Raw genomic sequence first — 25,455 nt, forward strand, 5'->3', positions numbered from 1 at the left:
ACTGATGAGGATCCAGGGACACATGAGACAGCATGTGATACTGTAAGAGAATCTGACACTCTGAGAAGAACCACAAGTTCTCAAAACCTTTCTTATCAGAACTGATCCTAAAGAAAACATTACTGACAGAACCAGCATAACACTTACCGACTCCCCATGTGTCAGGAATTATTCTAAATGCAGGGTCTCACTCTTGCTCAGGCTGTACAGGTATTTAGTTATTAAATCTCAACAACCTCACAATGTCATTACTATTGTACATATTTTGCATTTACTTTCCAGATGAGAAAACTGAGGCAAAGAGTATGTAACTCCCAGAAGGTCACACACTAAAAAATGGCCGGTCTACAGGCAGCACCTGTGGCTCAGTGAGTAGGGCACTGGCCCCATATACTGAGGGTGGTGGGTTCGAACCCAGCCCCAGCCAAACTGCAACAAAAAATAGCTGGGTGTTGTGGCAGGTGCCTGTAGTTCCAGCTACTGGGGAGGCTGACGCAAGAGAATCGCCTAAACCCAGGAGTTGGAGGTTGCTGTGAGCTGTGACTCCACAGTACTCTACTGAGGGTGATAAAAAGTGAGACTCTGTCTCCTTAAAAAAAAAAAAATGAAAAAAATTAAAATAGGCAAGTCTAAATTCAAACTAGTCTATACACTTAACCCCCAATGTATACATACTGCTTCCTGGTGAAGAAGAAAAACTCAAGGTATGGAAAAGGCTTTTAGGACAACACAGGAAACTTTCCTTCAAGCTGCAGATTTTAAAAGGACATATATAAATGCTGAAAGGAAGGAAACACTACGAATATTGGGCATAAAAGAATGGTGCAGTCCTACAAAAATAGTCTTAGGCTAACACACAAAATCAACTGACGTTTATGAAAAATCCAAGGCAGTAAAACGAGAATGTACTTGCAATTAAAATCTTTTTACTATTCTTATTGATTGTAACATACGCTCATTATTTTTAAATGCAAGAAATAGAGAAATATTTAAAAAAAAATAGAAAGAGAAGATCATCATGTAATCACACCCTTTGAGACAATTAACAACAATCTGAGATCTTTCCAAAGCTGTGAACGCGTATTGATTGCTGTAGTCTGCACGTGTCCCCCAGAATTCATGTGTCGGCAACGCAAGGCACCACTGTGAGGAGGGAAGGCCTTTTGGGAGGTGTTAGGTAATGAGGGCTCTGTTCTCACAAACTAAATAACAGCACTACACAAAGGGCTTTTTGGAGTTCACTTTCGTCTTTCCACGTTTGCCCTCTGAGGACATAGTAAGAAGGCTCTGATCAGATGCCTGCGCCTTCAGCTTGGACCCAACCTCCCGAAATATGGCAAATACATTTCTGTTCTTTATAAATTACCTCGTCTCACATATTCTGTTACAGCAGCCAAACTAAGACAAACATACCAACATTCCTTTCCCATTGGCTCAAAAATTCATCTATTCTGTAAAATGCATGTTTCCCTTAAAAACAGATAGTAACTCTATCAGATTCTTTTTACTAAATGATGAATATTCCATACACAAATGTCTACAATTCAACTACCTTCTACTCAGAAATTCTAAGTTTCCAATTTTCTAATTGGAATTAACAATGATGCATTCAATATCTTTGTACATGTATCTCTGTGTACATATCTGATTATTTCTCATGGAATTGCTGGATCAATATTTGAGTTGGCAGAACACCTGTACGGTTTCTTCTTCTGAACAATTATAACAATTTCATGTACATATGTATGTGCCTATTTATTAACTGATGCATATAATTTTCTTATGGATTTTATGGCATATTCAAAAGTTTTTCCTCCACTTAAACCTCTACTCTGTTCCATTTTCCTATTAAACATAATATAGTTTTTTTAAACATGATATAGTTTTAAGTAACGCACCTTTATAATATGTTTTGTTATCTAATAGTTTGTAAAGTACCATATCATTAGTTGTGTTTTTCAAACATTTATTTTGTGAACTCTGAAAATTTCAAATAAAAATGAGTAGAATTTTAACAAGAACCACTAAACGTATAACTCATTATAGAGATTATATTAATATCTTTATGATGGCAGCAAGCCTTCTAATCTGGAAATACGTTAAAAGTTTACATTTATTCAAACCTTCTTTACAAAATTTCATTGTAAGTTTCTCATACATTTTTAAGGCAGAGGTTTGAAAATTAATATTGGAATCAAGAAAAATAAGGTACCCTACCAATGTGAGCAGATAATATAAGAAAGATGTAAAAAGAAAAATTAATGTTTAAAGAACAATTATGTCCCATGCATATTAACAGACATTCTCATCTCATTTTATATCATATCGAACCTACTTGTTGTGAATTGTTGTGACAGAGGTGACTCTTACTGCCATTTTACAGATGAACCTGAGGCTCAGGGTCGTTAATAATCTGCGCAAGATTTTCGGTACCTATTTAGGAGTGAAGGTAGGGATCCTGTCTTTGTATCCACACTGACAGCTTAACTAAGCAGATTTACCAGTTGTCAATTTGAAACTATCTCCTATTTTACTTAACAGGGTCTCTCCTGTTTTGCCCATGTCTTGAATAAGGAAACCCAGGCTTAGGCAGCAAGTGTCCAAACTTGCTAAAAGTCATACTGCAAGTTCGCAGAAAAGCCAGAGTTTGTATGCAGTTCATTCCCATCCCACAGCTCACATCCTCAGCTCCTAACCTATGCTTATAGTACAGAGGGGAATCAGGACTCAAACCCAGGGTTAACCAACTTTCCATTACATCATGGCAAAATGGCTCAATTCTTATTTTGCTTTTGTAGTCACTGATGAGGGAATCAGAGTCAGAAAAGACTGTAAAAAAACACATCTAGCTTTTATAGGTAGTAAGCTTAAATTTCGTAGAATAAATTATGTCTAACAGAAGAAAGAAGCTTTAAGTTGAGATCACCAAAACTCTTTTTGAGATCACTGAGAATCCACAGAAAGTAAGAAATCTACCTAAATAAAAGCAACAAGGTAAACATCATCCTGACTTGCCAAAAGGAAAAGTATGATGGTTCTCATGCCATAAGAACCAGGCTTAGGGCACGAACGCACTGGGACCAAGTGCTATCATAGGAGTCTGTGAAGTAGAGAAGGGAAAAAAGGGGGGTGTGAAAAAGACCTGACTACAGAGTGCAGAGATGGGAAAGACCTGCCGGCTCAAGACAGTTAAGGCACGTTGAGCGGGAAGGAGGACTAAGGAGGGAATAATGTGGAATAATGGAATGAAATATGAGCATTAACTCTTCTGAGCCTTGGTCTGAAGGTCAAATTCATCAACAAATCTAACAGATGGCAGGTAAAGAAGGCAAAGGTTGTAAAAACAAGGAAGGAGCTGCAAATATGAACTATACGTAGAGGGACCTCACTACTTGGCTCTAGGAGTTCACCAAGGCCATGTGGCAGACAAATGGCATTCCTTTTCACGATGACATTACAAGACCTGCAGACGAGAAAAATGCAGTAAACACAAAGTCCTGGCTTTTACCACAGCATCTAACAAAGTCACTATGCCCTCTTTATGAACAAAATTAAAAAATGCAGAAGGGATGATAACATGCTAGTAGATTTCTGACTAGTTTAAGGATGGAATTCAAAGATTACTGATTAATGAATCTGTGTACAATCAGGAAATTCTTTTTTTTTGAGACAGAGTCTCAAGCTGTCGCCCTGGGTAGAGTGCCGTGGAGTCACAGCTCACAGCAAGCTCAAACTCTTGGGCTCAAGAGATTCTCCTGCCTCAGCCTCCCGAGTAGCTGGGACCACAGGCACCTGCCACAATGCCCAGCTATTTGTCTGTGGCAGCTGTCATTGTTGTTTAGCAGGCCCAGGCTGGATTTGAACCCTCTAGCCTTAGTGTATGTGGCTGGCGCCGTAACCACTGTGCTACGGGCACCAGCACAATCAGGGAATTTCTAAAAAGCATGTTCAGGACTTGGAACAATTTTAATCAATGGCTTAGATGAGACCAATAATTACAGATGTCATAAAAGAGGAAAACATGGTGAATAAAGTAGATAACAGAATAATGATCCAGAAAGACCTCCACAAACTGGTGAGAAATGATATTCCACAGCAATGTATGTCAAGTCCTACACTTAGATTAAAAAATAAGCAAACTGCATAAACAAGCACAAGGAAGCTGGATGACAGGGTACGTGCCTGTAGTCCCACTTACTGGAGAGGATGAGGCAGGAGAATTGCTTGAGCCCAGGAATACAAGGCCTTCCTGGGTAACACAGCAAGACATCATCTCTTAAGGGAGAAATAAAAGGAAAACATGGTTTTACAGCAACATGAGTAAAGCTCAATGAGAAGTCAGCTATGACCACAGCTTAACCTAGGCTGGCAATGGCATGCTCCAGCAAGAAGTGCTGGTGAGACTTGGCCTTTTAGAGTGTAGACAAGAGGGTGAAAACTCCAACTCCAAGCTGCACTGTGCTGACCAGGCTCAGGGCACTGTGTTCAGAGACAGATGTCATTCTTGAAGACAAACAGACACATTCAGAAGACCCTGAAGGCTTCAAAAACTAACAAATGCAGAAAAGGCTGACAGACCTAAGGTCTCAGTCTAGAGCAGGAATGCACACAGACAGCCAGCAGGCCAGATCCAGAAGGCAAACAGGCTTAGCTCATCCTGAGCAACATTTTAGTAAGATCAGAAAATTTCATATAAAAATCTGGATTTCTTTTTCTCTTAAAGGAGGGGTAAGGGAAAGAAAAGCCTGGTAGTAACTGAATTGAGAGGTGTAGACAAAGACCCCTTTAATCTGAGCCAGTCCATATCCTACTGTCTGACACTAGGAATGAGCCTGTGAGCTGTTCTAGAGAAAAAGAGCCAAAGGTGAAAACAAGAGCAGTGTTTGAAGACCTGAAAGGTTGTGTCTGGGCTAGTGATACACTGAGAGAGAATAAGGCCAAAGGGTACAAGGTATGGGGAGGTTCAACACAAAAAAGAACTTTCTAACAAAAATGGAATAAACTGTCTGTGTGGCTTTTCCACACTAAAAAAGAGTCTCAGAGGAGACTGATTCCCCGGGTAAAGAACGAGGGTATACAACCCAAAGCTTCCTTTCCAAATCTGGGTTTCTCTGATATTTCAGCGTTACGAGTTTCATCTTCAGGGCCATCTGCCATGCACAGCACACTGGGCTGAGTGCTGCCTGCTTTCTGTGTCAGAAAAGCCCTGGCTTCATGGTAAGATCACAGGATTTGCTGATTCCATGTCAGCCCAACACAGGCTCTAACAGAGGATCACTATCTGATCCTCACAGGCACGTTAATTCACCATAAATCTGAGAACTCTATTACTTCATTAGTGTGGAGACAGGAGAGCTACTCCTTCCTTGAAGTCATTCCGAGTGACAGAGAGGGGAATCACAAGGAGAGGCCACGGCATAAAGCACAGAAAATCGCAACAGGAATGTGCTTGAATAACCTGGATGATCTTTCTAGACCTCAGTTTATTCATCTAGGAAAGAGCATAAAAGCTTAGCCACGTGAGTTCTACAAGATCCCTGTATAACTCAAATTAAATAGTGCATGTGAATTTACCCTGACAACTACATCATGTTACGTAAGTACAACAACTTTCCAACACAAAATACAGGTCTATCATGCAAACTGTCATTTTCCAGGAATGGAAGGATCTGTATCAATCTACCTATTTGCCCAGTGATCCACGTATCCACCTTTCCTCCTAACTCTCTCTCAAACCTCAGTTTTCCAGAGCCTCCCAGGTTGAAGAGAGAGCCATGATTCACCAGTATGGTACCAAAGTACTGTAAATGTACAGTAGATCATAGCTCAGTGAACTGCTTCCTGCGCCTGGGGGAGCAGGGTACGCTGGTGCTAATGAGCCCCACAGGCAAGGCACCAAGCTCCTTTCCTGTTCTGAGCTGACCACTGTACTTCAGGTTTAATTCCACTTAGCCACATGACCACAGCCCTCTGCTCTCTGGACCTGGCTTGCTGCTGGCACTCTGTTGGGTTAAACCCCATGAAACTGTGACTCGAATGTTAAAAACAGTCTAAATATTGGCTATGGATCAATCTACATGCTCCAAATTCTAAATTTATTAATTTAATTATGGAGGGAGGGAAAAGAGGTCAGCCGTGATCAAAGTTATTCAACTTTGTCCAGGTAAGGCATAGATTAAATTCCTGAAAACTTAATGTTTTAAATTTGAAATTCTGCTATTGGCTCACTAGGAGATAGATACTTGTTCCTTTCTACCTTTGGTGCCTCATATGTCACTCAGAAAGGAGCTACAACAGCTCATACACCAGTTTGGCTCAAGTACCCATTTTTATACATGAGTAGCAACAAGAGGAGCAAAAAGCTGCTACCTAAAATTCCAATGCCATGAAGGTACCCAAAAGTCTCAGTAAAAAGGAAGATGCAATCCATGATTGTGACATACAAAATGAGGAATCACAAAAAATATGCTCCCTGAGAAGTTTCCAATGGATAGGTCAGAGTTAACTCCTGTATGGAATTAGCTAACTATGCTGTTCCCTAGCAGTGGAAGCACGCAGCACCCTGACTTTAAGATTGTTTATTAAAAGGCATTCAGCTCTGCAGTCTGAACGTACCTACTCAGTTTTAACAGATCTATCCAATAGTTCTTTACGTAAATGTAAGTTTTTAAGCTACACAAAGATTCACAAAAACTAGGACTACATAAATAAAATTCCTTTATAATTAAACTTTAGGAAAGAACACCACAGGATTCAGGCACTAGCATTCCTAGATATCTAAAATGTTACTGATTTCTACCATACATAAATTAAAGCTATACCTATAACTTTTAATGGGCAGCAATGGAAATTAACCCATGTATATACGTTTATGAGCTGATGTTAACTGTCACTGCAAACTTTCTCTAAACAAACACCAATAGAAAATTACACAGTGTTAATCGATTAACAGATAACCATGTCTACAAGAATATGCTTACCTGTAATACAAATTTCTGATCTATATATTTTTTGGCAATGCTAGGTTGGAATTCTTGGCTTTCCAAAAATCGGATGAAAAATTCATATACAAGCTGTAACAAACAGATTATAGTTAATTTCAAATCACGAGTCACTGAGAATAGTATTAAAAACCATGAAAAGCCTATAACACCAAAACTGACAGGGCTTAGAAAATTAATTTTTGTATCAATTGACAATCATGCTAGCCTTTTTGTAGCTCACAGTTATTGTTATGCTTTTTAACTTTAAAAATTAAAAATTAGAAAATACAATCAAACAAAGCAAATAGGAATCTACCATAGTCTCACCATTCAGAGACAACCACTATTATTACCATTTTAACATATATACCTCCTCCTACAACAGTGGCTCTCAACCTTCCTAATGATGTATTTTCATTGTTACAAAGGGGTCACAACCCACAGGTTGAGAACCGCTGTTCTACAACATACCAGTGTATTATATTTTACAAAGTTTTGCAAACTACTTTTACCATTTAAACAATATATTGCACGGGCAGTGCCTGTGGCTCAGTGGGTAGGGTGTCAGCCCCATATACCAAGGGTGGCAGGTTTGAACCCGACCCAGGCCAAACCGCAACAACAATAACAAAAAACCCCAATATATTGCAAACAATTTACATCAACTATCTTAGTAGCTACTAAGTAGTCATCACAATTTACGATTAATTTAATCAATCTCCTATGCTTTGACATTTAAGTAATTTCTGAATGATTTCTCTGTCATTATGCCACAATATGCATCATATAACACACATCATTTGTGCACTTGTTCAATTACCTTATGAGGAACTATTTCTAAAAGTAAAATTGCTAGAGCAAAAAATATCAAAACATTCAGGGTTTTTGATACTCATTGTCAAATTTCCTTTCAGAAAGTTTACGGCAATGTACATTCCTCCAAGCAACATAGGGTGGTACAGCACAATATTCTCATCTACCAAGAGTCAAACCCAAATTACTGTTCTGATAAACAGTGGGAGATAACTGTTTATTCTCTTTACATAATAAATTATTATTAAAGGCTACATTCGATCCTGGTGTAATATACAACAGAACATCAAAATCAGAACTTTTAAGAGAAAAGCATTAGGGCTAGAAGCCTAGTTCTTTCCCTTACAAACTGTATAAAATTGAGCAATTTAATTTCTCTGAAACTGGGGATAATAATCCCTAAGATTGAATTTGATAATATACATAAAGCCCTCTGTACAGCAAATAATAAATAGCATCACTGTCACTATTCTTAGAACAGCATTTGCAAAAAAAAAAAAAAAAAACAAAAAAGCTTTTGTTTATATGCTATATATAAAACTGTGAACTTTTATTTTATTTTTTGAGACAGAGCCTCACTCTGGTGCACTGGGGTAGAGTGCCATGGTGTTGCAGCTCACAGCAACCTAAAACTCTTGGGCTCCAGCCATCCTCTTGCCTCAGCCTCCCAAGTAGCTGGGACTACAGGCTCCTACCACTACACTTGGCTAGTTTTTTTACTTTTAGTAGAGACAGAGTCTCACTCTTGCTCAGGCTGGTCTCAGACTCCTGAGCTCAAGCAATCTACCCATCTGGGCCTGCCAGAGTACTAGGACCACTGCACTGCAGAGCCACTACACCCCACCAGACTGTGAAAATTTAAAATGTTTTTAGTATTTCATTTTAAAACAATAAAATGTATTACATCTTAAAGGATATATTTGGGGGGGCCCAGTGCCTGTAGCTCAGTGAATAAGCCGAGGGTGGCGGGTTCGAGCCGGGTCCAGGCCTGCTAAACAATGACAACCTCAACCAAAAATAGCTGGGCGTTGTGGCAGGTGCCTGTAGTCCCAAGTACTTGGCAGGCTGAGGCAAGAGAATCGCCTAAGCCCAAGAGTTTGAGGTTGCTGTGAGCTGTGATACCACGGCACTCTACCGAGGGCAACATAATGAGACATAACTTTTTTCCCAAAACAAATTATTGAGAGGTATTGATTACATTTTTGTAAATCTCTTTAATGTCTCACTTAATAGAAGACAGATTCTCATCTGCTTCTGTGTTCAATCTGTTGTGATACACTGTTGATGTATATAAAGAAAATCAAGCCTCACAGAGATCTAGTAGTTGGAAAAAGGAAGACTATCTTTTTACATAATTGTGGATATTCCTTGATACTACACCAAAACTCAAAAATGTGTCATTTCTTAAAGATTAGTTGTAAAGTAGAATCTGAAACTGTATCAGTGAACTTTTCATACGTTACACTAAAATCCAACCATTTGTCTTATGCTTTGAATGGATCCTTATCTTTAAAAAATATATTATTTAATATCTCCAAATTTACTCTAAAAAATACTTCAAGTTTTGGGAAGCTGTATACAGCTCATGGTGACTGACACAAAACAGATACAAGTTTTTAAAATTTCTAATTTTAAATTTTGCTTGAATGCTCTAATTTGATCAGTGGAACAAAACTGTTAATTGCTGTCCTTGTTTTAGAGAAAGAATTTGCCAAATACTCAAGTCTGAATGACCACAGTTTGCTAATCATTTCTTTTTCTTTTTTTAACCTTCTCTCCAGCCTTGAACACCTAATGAACATCAATTAAAACACCAGTGAGTCTTGTTTGGTTCTGAGACAGTGAGGGGATTTCCCCAGTATTTAAATATATTCACATAACCAGTTATATAAATCTTAATATAAACCACTCTTCAGTAGGTTTGGGGATGACAGTTTACTACCCTTGTGAAAAGGTGAACATCACTAATTAAATCTAATCATATCTTTAGAACGGGAAGACAGTTATAACATCTACTGAACTGGAATCACTATCAAAATCCAAAAAACCAATCCTATTCACTTAGCCACAAGCCAGTCTTAGTTAAATCAGGACTGTCCAACAAAAATACTCTGCTATTCATTCATGGTCTAAATTCTGGTAAATGTGACGGATCAAATTTCTGTACACAGAAAAAAAAAGCAGTGAGATATTTCTCTTTTGTAATAAGTAAGGCCATGGCCAACTATTTCTCATAAGTAGCTTTTTTGAGACACGTTATCAAGTCTGCCCTTTGTCCCTTCTTCTTAATGCTGGTGAAGATCATTTTTTATTTTTTCCGGGGATGTACTTCTGGGGATTCTCCAAATACTGCGTCAGTGTATCCCCTCCCCAGGTGATGCCTTTGTTCTCATTGGCCTCTGTGTAAGAGGAGCCAGAAGCCTGACCTGTCTTCCGCCCCGGAGACCATGGAGATTTGGCCAGTCTCGTGCCTGCCCCCCTTTCCCACAGTATGGCCCTGGGCACACTTCTCAACAAAAATCGTCTTTCCTTTCTCAGTATCACCCATGTTTAATTCATTCTTTGGTTACTGACAGCACCAAAGTTCCAAGCTGGAAGCTGGACATCCTGCTCTCTGCTAATCATTTCTTCAAGTAAAAATGTTTCATGAAAATCTGCTGATTACCCCGCAGATAAAAACAATCACACCAGTGCCTTTCCACAAGATAACTGGTACGCTGTGCAGAAGTGATTCATCAATACTTTCCATTTTGTCATGCAGGATATTGTTTTTAAATATGTGCTCCAGGGTCAAACTTTAATAAGGTTAATAATTTTTTTTTTTTTTTGTAGAGGCAGAGTTTCACTTTATCGCCCTTGGTAGGGTGCCATGGCATCACACAGCTCACAGCAACCTCCAACTCCTGGGCTTCAGCGATTCTCTTGCCTCAGCCTCCCGAGTAGCTGGGACTACAGGCGCCCGCCACAACGCCCGGCTATTTTTTGGTTGCAGTTCAGCTGGGGCCGGGTTTGAACCCGCCACCCTTGGTATATGGGGCCGGCGCCCTACCGACTGAGCCACAGGCGCCACCCAGGTTAATAATTTATAGTGCTTCTTCAACGATGTTCAACAAGTTCAATTGGCTTTTTTTTTTTTTTTTACTTGCAAATGCATGACAGTAGTAAAGAATGCAATGATGGCTCGGAGCCTGTAGCTCAGGGGCTAGGGAGCCAGCCACATACACCAGGGCTGGTGAGTTCGAATCCAGCCCGGGCCTGCCAAACAACAATGACAGCTACAACAACAAAATAGCCGGGTGTTGTGGTGGGCACCTGTAGTTCCAGCTACTTGGAAGGCTGAGGCAAGTGAATCACTAAAGTCCAAGAGTTTGAGGTTGCTGTGAGATATGACGCCACAGCACTCTACCCAGGGCGACAGCTTGAGACTCTATCTCAAAAAAAAAGAATGCAATGACAACTTGACCAGTTTGGCACAAATGCCTTAATTATCATCCTGTCACTAAGGCAGCAGCACTTTTAAGCACCACTGGTTTTACAATGAATAGTACAAGTGTCAATATGGTGACATGGGCAAACAGCATAGGGAGTACTACCCAGCATTAAAGTAGTTTTAACCTTGCAGGCCACTGAAAATCACGTCTAGGGCTTCCCTTACCTGTCCACAGATACCACTGACTTACATGCTTCCTATATATCAGACCTTGTGACTTCTGACTCCACTTAAAACTTAAATTTGGTATTCACATTAGCGTTTTACTTCTTTATAAAACTATGTTTTTCTCTCTGAAACTCTGAAGTCAGAAAAATTTCTTTCCCAATGATCTGGGTGTTGCTGAGTTTGATATGTTGTTCTTCTGGTCAAAATAATGCTTGAGTCCTAATACCTCATAGAATTGTTCTTTTATTAATTTATGCATCTTCCAACTCTCAGTTTTACAAACAGAATGTTAGCCTTATTCAAAGTGGGTTTTATCCCTCTTTTAATTCCCACAAAATGGGGAGAGTCTCATCTCCCAGGCACGCAGGGTGGCAGAGCTCTCCTGTATCTCTGGTCCCTTGAAAGCAGATGTGGCTTAAAACAGTTTGGTGGAAACACTTCAGACATTTATTAATAAGTATAAATAAATGTTCTCTGAGCTTAAGAGAAACGTTATTACCTCAGAATGAAAAATTTCTCTTAAATTTCTAAAGAGAACGATTTCTAAAGGGCCAAGGAGGACACACTGCTTCTCAAGGTCACACAGATGAATTCTCCAAGGAATTGAATAAAAAGATTTCAGAATTCCCGTTTTTCAGTCTCAAGTGCATTAACAACAATTCCTTAATTGTAAAATGGAAGTCCCACAAAACCGTATTTTACTAAAAAGACAGACTTAATTTCAGAAAATACATAAACAAAAACCATTTCTTACACACTCCATGAATGCTCTTGACAGTGCTAAAACCACCCCATGGTGCAAATGGACAGGTAACTCATTTGTGCAGTTAAGAATATATACAGGACCCATGATTACATGTACACAGCTATGAAAAAATATATATATTTTAAACTCATAATAATAAAAAGTGACTATTATATTGAAAAAAGAAGAAGAATATATAAAGGAAACAGGATTCTTGAGACAAGTCAGGAGCTTACACAAGATTTACACAGAACAATAGGCGGGAGGCAGTAGCGTGCCTGTTGGTTTGGGAATTTTAAAATGATCTAGTTAGGGATCTGAGCTAAAGAAGGGACCAGAAGGATCTCAGGCTTGAAGAGAACATCAACCCAGATGAAAGAGCCAGTTTTGTAATGAAATTTGTGACTTCATAGCCAAAAGAGCACAGATCTCATCATCACTTTGGTTTTCAGGTTTCAGATCAACTAATGATTAATTTTCCTACAGTACTAACAGTCCTAGAGTTTTTCAGGTGGCACAATTTAGTTTAATAGGTTCAGAAAATAATTTGATCTTATATTTTATAGAGTTATTAAGTATAGGAAAGATTAACTGAAATATTGAGTTAAACTTTCTTGTAATTTAGAGGGAAGTTGTCTATGGTGATCATGATTTAAGGTATTGAAAAAATTCTTACAAATGGCAAGGTGGTCTTCTTTGGGATACAGAGAAGAAAGTAAGTTGAATGTTTAAAGGCATCTCTCTCTTTGCCTCTTCCACCATAGGATGTGGGGATCTCCTGAGGAGATTATCTTTCTTTTTTTAAAAAGTTTCTCCCAGACTAAACTGTCATCTGATGACCTAGAATTACAAATAAGACATGCCCATTCAAAAGAGTAACTCTTTTTTGGAACTTGTCACAATCTGGGCAAAGCATAAATAGTCTTACAAAGTTCTTAGAATGCAGATAACAGGTCTAGCACCTTAAGAAAAAAATTAAACATCTAAGATAGTAAATCACCTGTAGTGTTTTATCTAATTTACCCAATCTTGGCACTGGCAGCAGGAATATATACCCATGTATGATGTGCCTGAGTAAGAGATAAGAAAACAAAGCCCCCCAAGGCTCTCTTTATAACCAGGGAAACAGCACACACATGTATCTGTAGAAACCCTGAGTTGCCAAAGCAGGACAGGCAAAGTTGCAGATTTATGCCAGAAATTCCAAAGTGGGGGAAAAAATTAACTCCTAGATATCTCTAGGCCTTCTAGCTCCCTGCTGCATGGTTTTTTGCTCTTCAAAGTGAACACACTTCTGCAGAGATGCAGTGGCTTCTGCCTAGGGGTGAAGACGGCCCACAAGGTCATAGTCCTTGTCTTCCAATCCTCCGTCCTTGTGTTTGGTCAACCAGCCTCTGAAGACATTCTGACTCAATGAATGGAAAGATGGCTTTGGGGCTCAATATGTACAATTTTCCTCGTTCTATTCTTTTGAGAAATGTCAACATAGAGAAGGCAACTAGAAAGGAGCTGCAAAGCAACAAGTCTGAGTAACTACCTACAGTACAGGTGGGCCTGGTGCTGGACAAGGAGACGCAGATGCCCCAATCTGTCCTGGACAAGCAGAAGCCCCATTCTGTCCTGGCACACAGGTATGATGGCAAAGCATGGCCTTCTCAGGGCCAGAGAACACAACTGGCCTTCACCCAGGCTTTCTCCCAGCTGCTGCTCTCCCTTACAACACTGAAAGAAATAGCTATCGCAGTTTTTGTCCTTAAAGGAACATATTAGTGGTCATCATGAAGACAGGCATACAAAGTCCCCAGGGTACCGACTGCTAAAAGTGAGATATGTACTCTGTGACCTAATCACATCCAACTAATAATAATGTGGAAACAGAGCTGTTCTTGTTTGAGACTTCAGTGGGCAGGATCTTCGAGAAGCTCTATCAAAAGAGTAAGAACTATGCCTGTCCCTGCAACATGGGGGACCCACACTAAAGCATTACATTGACACCTATTATTTTATTCTTTTGGCATCCTGATTATCAAGAGTAAAAACATAAAAAGCACTCTCCAATTTTCCATTGATGTACTCTAATTTGATATCTTGGTGAATAACGGCCTTCAAAGGAATTTCCATGCTGAATCAGCTAATGAGTTAATGGAGCTTTCTTTTATAACAAATGATAGTTCAAAGTACCTGTAAGTGTGGCCATGACGCCTCAAGGGTAGGTTCATCTTCTTCTGGATCAAATTCGTTGCTGTCACTAGGAGGGAGAGTTCTGAATATATTGCAAGATACCTAAAAATAAACAAGCAGCAGAGTTAGCTGGAAGCATCTTCTGGACAGCTTTACATAAGGTCCTGAGGAGCCAGCTAATGGGAACCCAGGTAACTGCATGAGGGGCACCCTCAACTGGAATAAGGGCCCCTCGCTCCAGGCTTTGCCACCAGGATCACCTGGAGGCCAGGTGGGAAGGGAGCAAAGCAGCCCCTCCTGCTGTCTTGAATGCTGCATGTCTTGTCTCTATTTGGCCCTTTCCACCTTAAGTCCTCATGATTCTCTACCTTCCATCAAAGCCTGCTCTTGCTTGCTTACCTGTCAAGCCTGCTTATAATTAGCCAATTTCCACTAAGATAAAAGTAACTGCAAGGGGCTTCATGTCCTTCCCTTCTCAGGCTTATTCACAATTTGCAAATTTATGGTTGAACTAATGGTGAAATTTTAGATATTCACAAAAATGAATCAGGAGAGATATTTTAGAACCTTTCTATTACCCTTAAAAATATTCCTGATCTGTCCTCAATAAGTTCATTTACAAAATGGCAGGCCACGATGCCCAGGGTAAGATTATGTTTGTGATATAAACCTCTATAGGCCAGGGCTCTAGGCATTCCGTTACCGTAGGCATCATATTACATGCCACAACAGCCATGACTGGTAACTCTTCTAACTATGTGATAGAGAGATGAGGATTCATTACATTATCTACTATTTCTGTCTACTTATGACAAGATTTCTATAATAAAATGCTTATTTTTAAAATGTTGTTAGGCCGGGCATGGTAGCTCATGCCTATAATCCTAGCACTTGGGAGGCTGAGGCAGGTGGATTGCCTGAGCTCACAGGTTCGAGACCAGCCTGAGCCAGAGTGAGACCTCATCTCTAAAAATAGCTGGGTGTTAGCCGGGCGTTGTGGCGGGCGCCTGTAGTCCCAGCTACTCGGAGGCTGAGGCAGGAGAATCACCGAAGCCCAGGAGTTGGAGGTTGCTGTGAGCTGTGTGATGCCACGGCACTCTACCGAGGGCAATAAAGTGAAACTCTGTCTCTACAAAAAAAAAAAATAGCTGCGTGTTGCAGCGGGTACCTGTAGTCCCAGTACTTGGAAGGCTGAGCCAAGAAGATGGCTTGAGCCCAAGAGTCTGAGGTTGCTGTGAGCTATGACACCATGGCACTCTACCGAGGACAAAAAAGTAAGACTGTCTAAATACATACATAAATAAATAAATAAATTGTTGTTGATATTAGGGTGCCTTTTCGATTTGTTTCCTGCCCTACTTACTAATAACCTAACTTCTCCTAATGTCCTCAGGTCTAAAGAATAAAACAAGGAGGGCAGGAGGAGTGTGCAGAGAAGCAGAGAAAGGCAAAGGAAGGAGACACTGGCACGAGAAGCCTTTGATGGACTTTCATGTAATGTGGAAAATACCAGCTATAATATGTTTCTCTCAAAGAGGAAAGAAAAAAGGCTTTGGGGGCTCCAGACAATCTACATCTGTTTATTCATCCAACAAATACTTATTGTCTATTCTATGTACACATTATTCTAAACAATGAGAAAACGGTAGTGAACAAAGCAGGTAAAAATCCATGTCCTCGGCTTGGCGCCCGTAACTCAGTGAGTAGGGCACCAGCCACATGCACCGAAGGGGGTAGGTTTGAGCCCAGCCCCGGCCTGCTAAACAAAAATGACAACTGCAACCAAAAAATAGCCAGGCGCCTGTAGTCCCAGCTACTAGGGAGGCTAAGGCCAGAGAGTTGCATAAGCCCAGGAGTTAGAGGTTGCTGTGAGCTGTGACACCACAGCACTCTATCCAGGGCGACATAGTGAGACTCTGTCTCAAAAAAAAAAAAATCCATGTCCTCAGGGATGTATTCTAGTTAAAGCTATAGTTATCCCCATTTCCCTGGCTATGGAAACCGAGCTTAGATGTGTAAGGAAAAAGACTCAATTTTAAGTGCAATGGGAAGTCATTAGTGGATCTTACACAGGGAAGTCACGTGATTTGAGATCTATACAGAATAGACAGGAAAGGGACAAATTAGAAGGCCGTGTGGCAAGGGATGGTTTGGACTACAATGGTGGTAGGGAAGACAGAAATAGATGGATTCAAAACACATGCGTTCTGGAGACGGCACTTGCCGCTTGCTGGCTTGGAAAAGACAGAAACATCATGGACGAGTCACAGATCCGAGGCCATTTACTGAACATGGAGATTACAGAGGACGGGAACCTCTGTTTGCTGTTTTGGTGGACAGATGCAGAGACCGACTTAGAGATGGATTAAAGGAGTAACAGCTAAGAAGTAATCTGACTGGACTCTGGACTTCTGAGTTGCACAGGTCATATCTGGAGATTCATCAGGATATAGATGATACTGAAAACCATGGGACTAATGGATCACCTTGGAAAGGAATAAACAGAAAGATTAGAGGTTCTTGGCACCCAACATTTAGTAATTAAGTAGAAGAGCCAAGAAGAGAAAATGAAAAGGAGCAGGAGGTAGAAGAAAAGAATTAGAGTTTGCAGTCTCAGGAGCTAAATGAGAAGAGTCTTTAAGATGAAAGAAGGGTCAAGAGTAACAAAAGCTGCTCAGAGGTTGACAAAGATGAGCACAGTACAGTATCTGCATCTAACACAGCACAGTAGTGGACTGGGCGGCCTCAAGTGTGTGCTGTTAATATCCCAATTTACCACCAAGGACACAGAGATCTCCACAGTGTTCTAGAAGAGCAGGTAAACCAACCCTTTTGCTCTTTAATTTAGATGACAGAAAAAAAAGATCCTAGAATATGTTTTTGCTATGGCTAATGACAGCATGCACAATTCTATTTTCTCTTCCAAAGATAATTAGAAATTATATTGATGAAGAAACTAGCTACTTTTCAGATAACCATCAACCATGACTTTTCTTCAACCAGCCAGCCATACCGCAATCCATTAAGTCAAAGGTCCTTTAATTATGCAACTTTGAATCTTCATTAAATTATACATGTATGTCAAAAACTCGTTGAACTTTCATCCCAACTAAGTTACTTATATTTACCATACTCTTTAACAAGTGTTGTTTTTCCTCTCCAAAGACATAAAAGTAAACCATGAAAGGAAAAGAAAGGCCTCCCTATAGTAAAAAATCTGGGTAAACAGAAACTTTTGCTCCTTTCTATTTTCTGACATACAAACTCTCTTCCAGTGTCTGCCACATGCTGCACAACTATCTGTTTGTATATTTGTCTCTCCCCACTAATCAAGAAATAATCAAGAATAGGCAACACATTTGTTTTCCTAGAACATACTGTGTTCAAAAAATATTCAAAAATAGAAGTTTGGCTATATTAATAAAGCTGTGTACTATGGTTTTGCTTTAATCAAAATTCAGTTGCTGTTTTTGTTTGTTCGTTTGTTTGTTTTTTGAGACAGAATCTCAAGCTGTTGCCCTGGGTAGAGTGTCGTGGCATCATAGTTTACAGCAACCTCCAACTGTTGGGCTCAAGCGATACTCTTCCCTCAGTTTTTCTATTTTTAGTAGAGACGGGGTCTCACTTTTTACTCAAGCTGGTCTCGAACCTGTAAGCTCAAGCTATCCACCGGCCTCGGCCTCTCAGAGCGTTAGGATTACAGACATGAGCCACTGCACCTGGCCCAGTCAATACTCAATTTAAAGTTTTCTGGGTGATTTAAATAAATCTAGGTTATTTATCAGGATGTTTAACTTTGTGTATGTTTCTACTCCTCTGATCTTATCAGTTTCATGACTCAGTTACCATATCAAAAGAAGGCCAAGTTGGGTCAATAAACCAAACAGCAGATCATTCTAAAAACACCCACATCTCATTTAGCTATATACTGACATTTCTTCAAATTTACCTTTCTGACATGCTTTTTGTTTACTTCTAAACATTCACCAAACACATGTCTATTGGGTTAGATAATTCAGAGCTGACTTGACTGGTTAAGTATTTCTCCCATACACAGGGAAAGAATGGCAAACCATATCAAGTGTCACGGAAATAGCCAAGCCTTTGACCCAGCCTGATATATAGTAGCTACTTAATAAAAACATTAACGAATAAACCATTACTTCCATCCTTGAGAATCTACCCTCAGAAAAAACTAATCCAAGACAAGACTGAAAAAGCAACTTAAAATTGTTACTTTCAACGTTCTCCAAAAAGTATAAAATAGGACACAGCATCTATGGCCAGCGTTAGAGAGGAAGATCAACTCAGTGGAGTGTGGCGCAGCATTAGAGATAGCAGTCAGTTCCTTTTGCCCTCAGTAGACGTGGTGTGGTAAGCACGCTAGAGAGGCTGCTACTGGCGTGAGTTTTTCAGACCTGGGGGTGGTGCAGACTGTTGGATCTGGGCTCAAGGAGTCCAGGCTGATAGGCTGAGCCTGGTCATGCCCAGCTGGGGTATCCCAGAGGAACAGGAATTGAAATGCTTCATGGAAACACCACTCTGGCCTTCAAGTTCTGTCACAGTCATAGTTGTAGCCAACTCCAGGACTACACTGGGTACTTACATAGCCTCCCGGGTGGTGAAGAAGGTACCTGCTGGGCACCATGCCTGGGATGCAGCAGCCTGCAGATTCCGGGAGTAGTTACTGGCTCAGCAGCATCAAATCTACAAGCTTTGAAATAAGGGAGGCATCTCGGTCTCAGCTGCCTCCAAGCTGTTGGCCAACAGGGCGCATCTTTACAAAGACATGGAGCTGTTGCCGGCCTCTACTATGTGGGTAGTGAAGGGAACTGGACCTCAGGGAGACACCTTCTCTCTGAGTTCTGGCTTTGTATATGCTTATGGGGTCATGGATCAAGGTTACTCCTATGATCTGACCCATTGAGCCATCTACCAAACCAACAGAGATGCCTGCGCAGGAGGTTTGGTTGACCTCTTATCACACGCAAAAGGATGGCTGGGTCCGAGTCTTCAGTGACAATGTAATGGCTCTATAGTCTGAAGGAGGGTGGATGTGGCTGCTTGCATTTCCTGGGGAGAATGTCACTGGCAATATGGATACAGCATCCCATTTTATCTATAGAGGAGGGTTCCTCAATTGTATTGATACTTACCTTTTAAAGCTCTAGAACACTGACCCCTATGTTTTACCAGTTGGTAATGAGCTGCTGCAGAGGTTTGGTTTACTTTCTTGTAAATTAACATTACACTAATATTTGACCCAAAAAAAAAGGAAAAAAAAAAAAGATAACAGTCATATGGAAGCACAAAAAGTCTATAAATAAAGATTTAGATGGGGAGGCGAGAGAATACTATGTGATTATAACTATAAATAATGTACTAAAAGGAAGCAAGAAGGCCAGGGACAACAAGCCAGGGAGGTCGCTGTTGCTACGTGTTTCTCTTAGGACACACCAAGTAAGTCTTACATCTTTAGAAAGCACGTGCTAGAGACACACAGTATGTGAGATAACGCTTCTCATTTCAAGATGAAAATGGTCTCTTGAATCTGTTTATATTAATACTATTATTGCTGTTTGGAGAGAGTTAAAAATCAGAGCCTCCCACAATACCTAAGCTTAGTTCATGAATGAATGATTTAAGAACTGAATGAACAGACCAGTTTAACTATACAGTTGAGGTCCAAAATCATGAATTTAAAATCTGGTCATCCATCAGTGAAAGGAGGACATCTCTAAAATCCCCTGAATTATCTTCAACAGATAAGAGGGCTGGTTGCCTTCATCAGATTTTCAAAACACTTTCCAAATCTAAAAATGGTTAAAAAACACTACTTTAAATAGTAAATTTATTTCTATTAAATCTTCCATCATCACTGGCAGTCACTTTTGAGTTTATAGCCTAGGCTTAAATGGAGTATTAAACAGGTAATGGCCACAAGTAACCCCTGCCCTAATTCCCCACCACGTGGTAGTTTAGTGAAGCATAGAAGGGACAGATCAAAACACATTTGAATATTTCCAATCTCACAAACTGCCTCTCTTATATATTAAAATACAAGGCTTTAGCTCTAAGCCTTCATTTTATTCAATCTGAAATGAATTATCAGAAATGAACAAAAGGAAATTTTAAAATATATTAGAAGGATTTATTTATCAACTGTTTATTTTAAACTACACTGGTGTCAGTGCAAAGAAAAAAAAAATTAAGAAACAAATATCTTCCAGGCAGTCTGAACCATTTTCATTGCAAAGATACTGAATGTTGGGGTCAAACAAAGGGCTTGAAGTCACAGTTGTAACCTCCAGAAAGTGGCTGGAAGGACAGAGCAAGACTGAGGGAATGGGAGGAAGGGTATCAAAACCTGGATAATGCCTCTTCAAAGACAGAAAGCCGGGGGTTAGGCCTCTGTTGTGTGGACGGCCTGATAATCAGATCACGTCCGAGACTGTCTCAGCCAGCCCCTCATCTAACCAGTGAGGAGCCTGAGGTGCAGAGTCTGCTAGTTTCTCAAGGTAAGGAATCGCCACGCCAGGCACCGAGGGTTCTCAGGGCTCCTTCTCTGAGACACCACAACCGAAGAAAAAGGATGGACTCGACTCTTTCTCTCATTTTCCTCTAATTTCTCCCATTCTCATTTCTTTTTATCATTTTTATTACTCTCTAGTTTCCTCCTCTCTCCCTTCCCATCACCCACTCAAAGGCACTTGCAGGCGCGGTTTGCCGACCCGGATGGCGTGTGGGTCTAAACAAGCTGATGACCTTCCTCGGCATTGATAAGGCACTGTAACAATCTCCTCACCCCCACTGTGGCTCGGACCCCCAGCACCAAACACATAGATTCCCGTGATGTTTTCCCCTCTCTGGTGTTCTCTTCTCCACATCTCTTCCTTCTTGCCTCTCCCAGTTAGATTTTGAGACCCTCAAAAACTCCTTAATCATCCCTGAACCGCTTGGCATCTAATATAAAATAAATAAAAACTGCTATGTGGGGTGGCTCACACCTATAATTCTAGTACTCTAAAAGTCCAAGGCAGGAGGATTGCTTGAGGTCAGGAGTTTGAGACCAGCCTGAGCAAGAGTTATTAGCTAGGCGTGTTGGCATGTACCCAGAGTGCCAGCTACTTGGGAGGCTAAGACAGGAGGATCCCTGGTGCCCAAGAGTTTGAGGTTGTAGTGAGCTATGATAACACCACTGTACTCTAGCCAGAGCGACAGAGCAAGACTCTGTCTCCAAAAAAAGTAAAAATATTAAAAATTTTTTTAAAAATAGAAATAACTATGGTGGTCAAATAAAAGACCAGACCAGACACAAGTTAAATGTGAATGGACTGGTGATGTAAAGAAATGACAAATAATTTCTTGGGTATAATCCTGTCCCACAAAGTCTCTGGGACAATGTTATACTAAAAAAGTATTCATTATCTAAAATTCAAATGTAACTAGAACTAGGTGCCTGTATTTTATTTGCTAACTCTGACAACCCCAAAACAATACTAATAATAATTAAGACCCTCCACTAAAGAGTCTCAAACAATGATTTTCAACCAGTGTGCCATGAAAGGATCTTAGGAGTAATATGAAAATTGTTTTTCAAAAGAAGTTCAAAGCACAATAAATACATTCTTTTTTCACTCTTTTCCTTTTCTTTCTTTTTTTTTTTTTTTGAGACAGAGTCTCACTCTGTCCCCCTCAGTAGAGTGCCGTGCTGTCACAGCAACCTCAAACTCCCAGGCTTAAGCGATTCTCTTGCCTCAGCCTCCAGAGTAGCTGGGACTATAGGCGCCCGCCACAATGCCCAGCTATTTTTTTGTTGTAGTTGTCATTGTTTAGCAGGCCTGGGCCAGATTCAAAACCACCAGCCCCGGTGTATGTGGCGGGCACCCTAATCACTGAGCTACAGGCGACGAGCCATTTTCACTCTTTTTCTTGTTCAACATAATTTAAGTGTGCCATGGAAATTTAACTATAGGTTCAAGTATGCTCTGAGATAAAAAAAAAGTTGAAAAATACTGATCTAGAACTTCCTGGCTGTTTACTCTGAGGGGCTGGCTGCTGTGTTATTTTTCAGTACTTTAATTAACTACTGACTAAGTTTAACTATGGCACAAAAAAAATAAATTTCATATTCTTGGCCTAATGTGACAGAGCAGACTACAAAGTTTCCAAGTTCATGGCCCAATAAGCAAAAAAGGAAGAAGTGTTTAGATTAAACAAGTTATTACTTTCTGACTTGCAATAGCAAAATACATCTGTTACATTTTTAAACATTTAAATTACTACAGAAAAAATAATTCAGCATTCCCTACCCCTTTATCTCCATAGAAACCATGAATTTACGCCACAGTTTCCACAGACATTTCTTTGTTGTTAAGGAAATGATGAGCACGTTAAGAAAGAACAGAGTGGCCAGAACCTAGTAGTTCCTCACTAAATACGTGGATTAAGATTAAGACAGAAAAAAAAAAAAAGGACAACAATACAGTGATTTTTATAATTTTTATAAAAAATTAATAAATACTTTGAATTTCCTTTAGTTATGTATGTGTTGAGGCATGTAGTGTGAGCAGGGGACCAGGACCACTTGAACTACAGTTTAACACACTGACTTAATTCATCTTTCCTATGCTTTAGAATATACCTTCTAGATAGTAAAGTATCATCTCTCTTCGAGAAAAGTAGATCAACTAGTTCACCTCAAGCATATTTTCCCCTTTTTGCCTGTGATGCTATACACTTTCATATAATTAGGCAATACTACAAGCTTATCAATTCTAAGTACAAAAATAATGGCATTAGGATGGGTGTGGTGGCTCACACCTGTAATCCTAGTACTCTGGGAGGCTGAGGCAGGTGATCACCTGAGTTCAGGAGTTTGAGAACAGCCTGAGCAACAGCAAGACCCCATCTCTAAAAATAGCCAGGCATTATTTATAATTTAAATTACTACAGTTGGGTGCCTGCAGTCCCAGCTACTCAGGAGGTTGAGGCAAGAGAATCACTTGAGTCCAAAAGTTTAAGGTTGCTGTAAGCTATGACACCATGGCACTCTACCAAGGGCAGCAAAGTGAGACTCTGTCTAAACCAGGTGTCCTCAAACTTTTTAAACAGGGGGCCAATTCACTGTCCCTCAGACCGTTGGAGGGCTGGACTATAGTTTAAAAAAACACAAAACTATGAACAAATTCCTATGCACACTGCACATATCTTATTTTGAAGTAAAAAACAAAACGGGAACAAATACAATTCACACCGCTTCATGTGGCCTGTGGGCCGCAGTTTGAGGACGCCTGGCTAAACAAACAAAAAAACAAAATAATGGCATCAGAGTTTTAAAATGAATTTTTGAGATTACATCTAAAAGATACATTTTCAGGCGGCACCTGTGGCTCAAAGGAGTGGGGCGCCGGCCCCATATGCTGGAGGTTGCGGGTTCAAACCCAGCCCCGGCCAAAAACTGCAAAAAAAAAAAAAAAATTAAAAGATACATTTTCTAACAAAAAAGGACCATAGGAGTTCTTTCATCATTTGTATGATGTTTTAAAAAGAACATTCAAATAAATCAAAAGGTACCATTATTTCTCAAGCACTATTTACATTAAGACCTAATACAAGTAACAATTTCAATGATATCCCTGAGTTTTCTCATCCAGTTCACTCATCATGTTTTAAAAAGAAACCAAAATAAGTTAATCAAGCATTTACAACCAGAGCGAGGACCCCACAAATGCAGAGTTGACACTAGGTCACCAGGTATCATTCCCATAACATGCTGTTACAAAAGAGGAATCCAAGTACATGTGGTAAAACTAGGTCTTCATCAACATCAACGATGACTGCCACTTTAAAAAAAATAATTATACCTGAAATAAAAAATAGAACATAAGCAAGATCTACTTTAAATCTCTCAGACACTTGAACACATAATGGTATTCCCAGACACAGTAGAATGTATATGAAATATTCAACTCCAGGAATAAAAACCAATATTCTAACAAAATGTGCTAACATAAAAATAATTAATAAAAAAATGTGTATCTCATTACTTTTGTTAACACTAAATTAAAAAAAAATTTTTTTTTTCAGGCAGAGCTTCAAGCTGTCGTCCGGGTAGAGTGCTGTGGCATCACAGCTCACAGCAACCTCCAACTCCTGGGCTCAAGCCATTCTCCTGCCTCCATATCCCAAGTAGCTGGGACTACAGGCACCTGCACAATGCCTGGCTATATTTGGGTTGTAGCCATCATTGTTGTTTGGTAGGCCTGGGCTGGATTTGAACTCCCCAGCTCAGGTGTATGTGGTTGGCGCCTTACGCACTTGAGCCACAGGTGCGGAGCCTAAATTTAAAAATTATTAATGGTCCCAATGGTAACCTTTCAAAACTGACCCTCAGTCCCTTTGAATTAAATACAGATAAATAAGCAGTGATAAATAAGAACAGAAAGAATGATACCAAAGCATTTGTAATTATGCTCAAGGGCCTGAAAATTGGAACAGATAAATATCTTTTAAGCTGATGGATGCTTTGATCAGGAAACAAATGGCAAAAAGAAGAAAAATAATATATATATTTTTTGAGACAGAGTCTTACTATGTCAACCTCAGTAGAGTGTCGTGGCTCACAGCAACCTCAAAGTCTTGGGCTTAAGTGGTTCTCCTGCCTCAGCCTCCCAAGTAGCTGGGTCTACAGGTGCCCGCCACAACGCCCAGCTATTTTTTTGTTATAGTTGTCAATGTTGTTTATTAGGCCCTGGCCAGGTTCAAACCTGCCAGCCCTGTGTATGTGGCCGGCACCCTACCCACTGATCTACGGGCACTGAGGCAAATGGCAAAATTTTTAAGCTTTCATTAACACTTAATTTAATTTCACTGTCAACTTGTTCATTCAATAATTTGTTTCTAAAGCCAAACTATGTGTTTTAATTACCACAATAAATCTACTATAGTTTCCACTTCAGACCAGGTATAAAGTGAATTTTTCTATGTGAGTGAACATAGCTATTTAAGTTATCTGAACTTGTGAAACCATTAAAATCCCTTATCCTGGGTGGTGTCTGTGGCTCAGTGGGTAG

The 25,455-nt window shown here is 40.0% G+C and overlaps 1 protein-coding gene across 3 annotated transcripts in view; it reads right to left on the minus strand.

The window, feature by feature from the left end:
- Positions 1 to 25,455, minus strand: part of PPP2R5E (protein phosphatase 2 regulatory subunit B'epsilon) — a 196,575-nt gene that overhangs the window by 35,963 nt on the left and 135,157 nt on the right. For all 3 annotated transcript variants that reach the window (XM_053601811.1, XM_053601812.1, XM_053601810.1), the window contains exons 4-5: positions 14,381 to 14,482; positions 6,981 to 7,073 (exon numbers count right to left, since the gene is read on the minus strand). In XM_053601811.1, the coding sequence (XP_053457786.1) occupies positions 6,981 to 7,073; positions 14,381 to 14,482 (195 nt within the window). The remainder of the gene's footprint in view (positions 1 to 6,980; positions 7,074 to 14,380; positions 14,483 to 25,455) is intronic.

Source organism: Nycticebus coucang, chromosome 9 (genome assembly GCF_027406575.1).
Source record: "Nycticebus coucang isolate mNycCou1 chromosome 9, mNycCou1.pri, whole genome shotgun sequence".
NCBI classification, from domain to species: domain Eukaryota; kingdom Metazoa; phylum Chordata; class Mammalia; order Primates; family Lorisidae; genus Nycticebus; species Nycticebus coucang.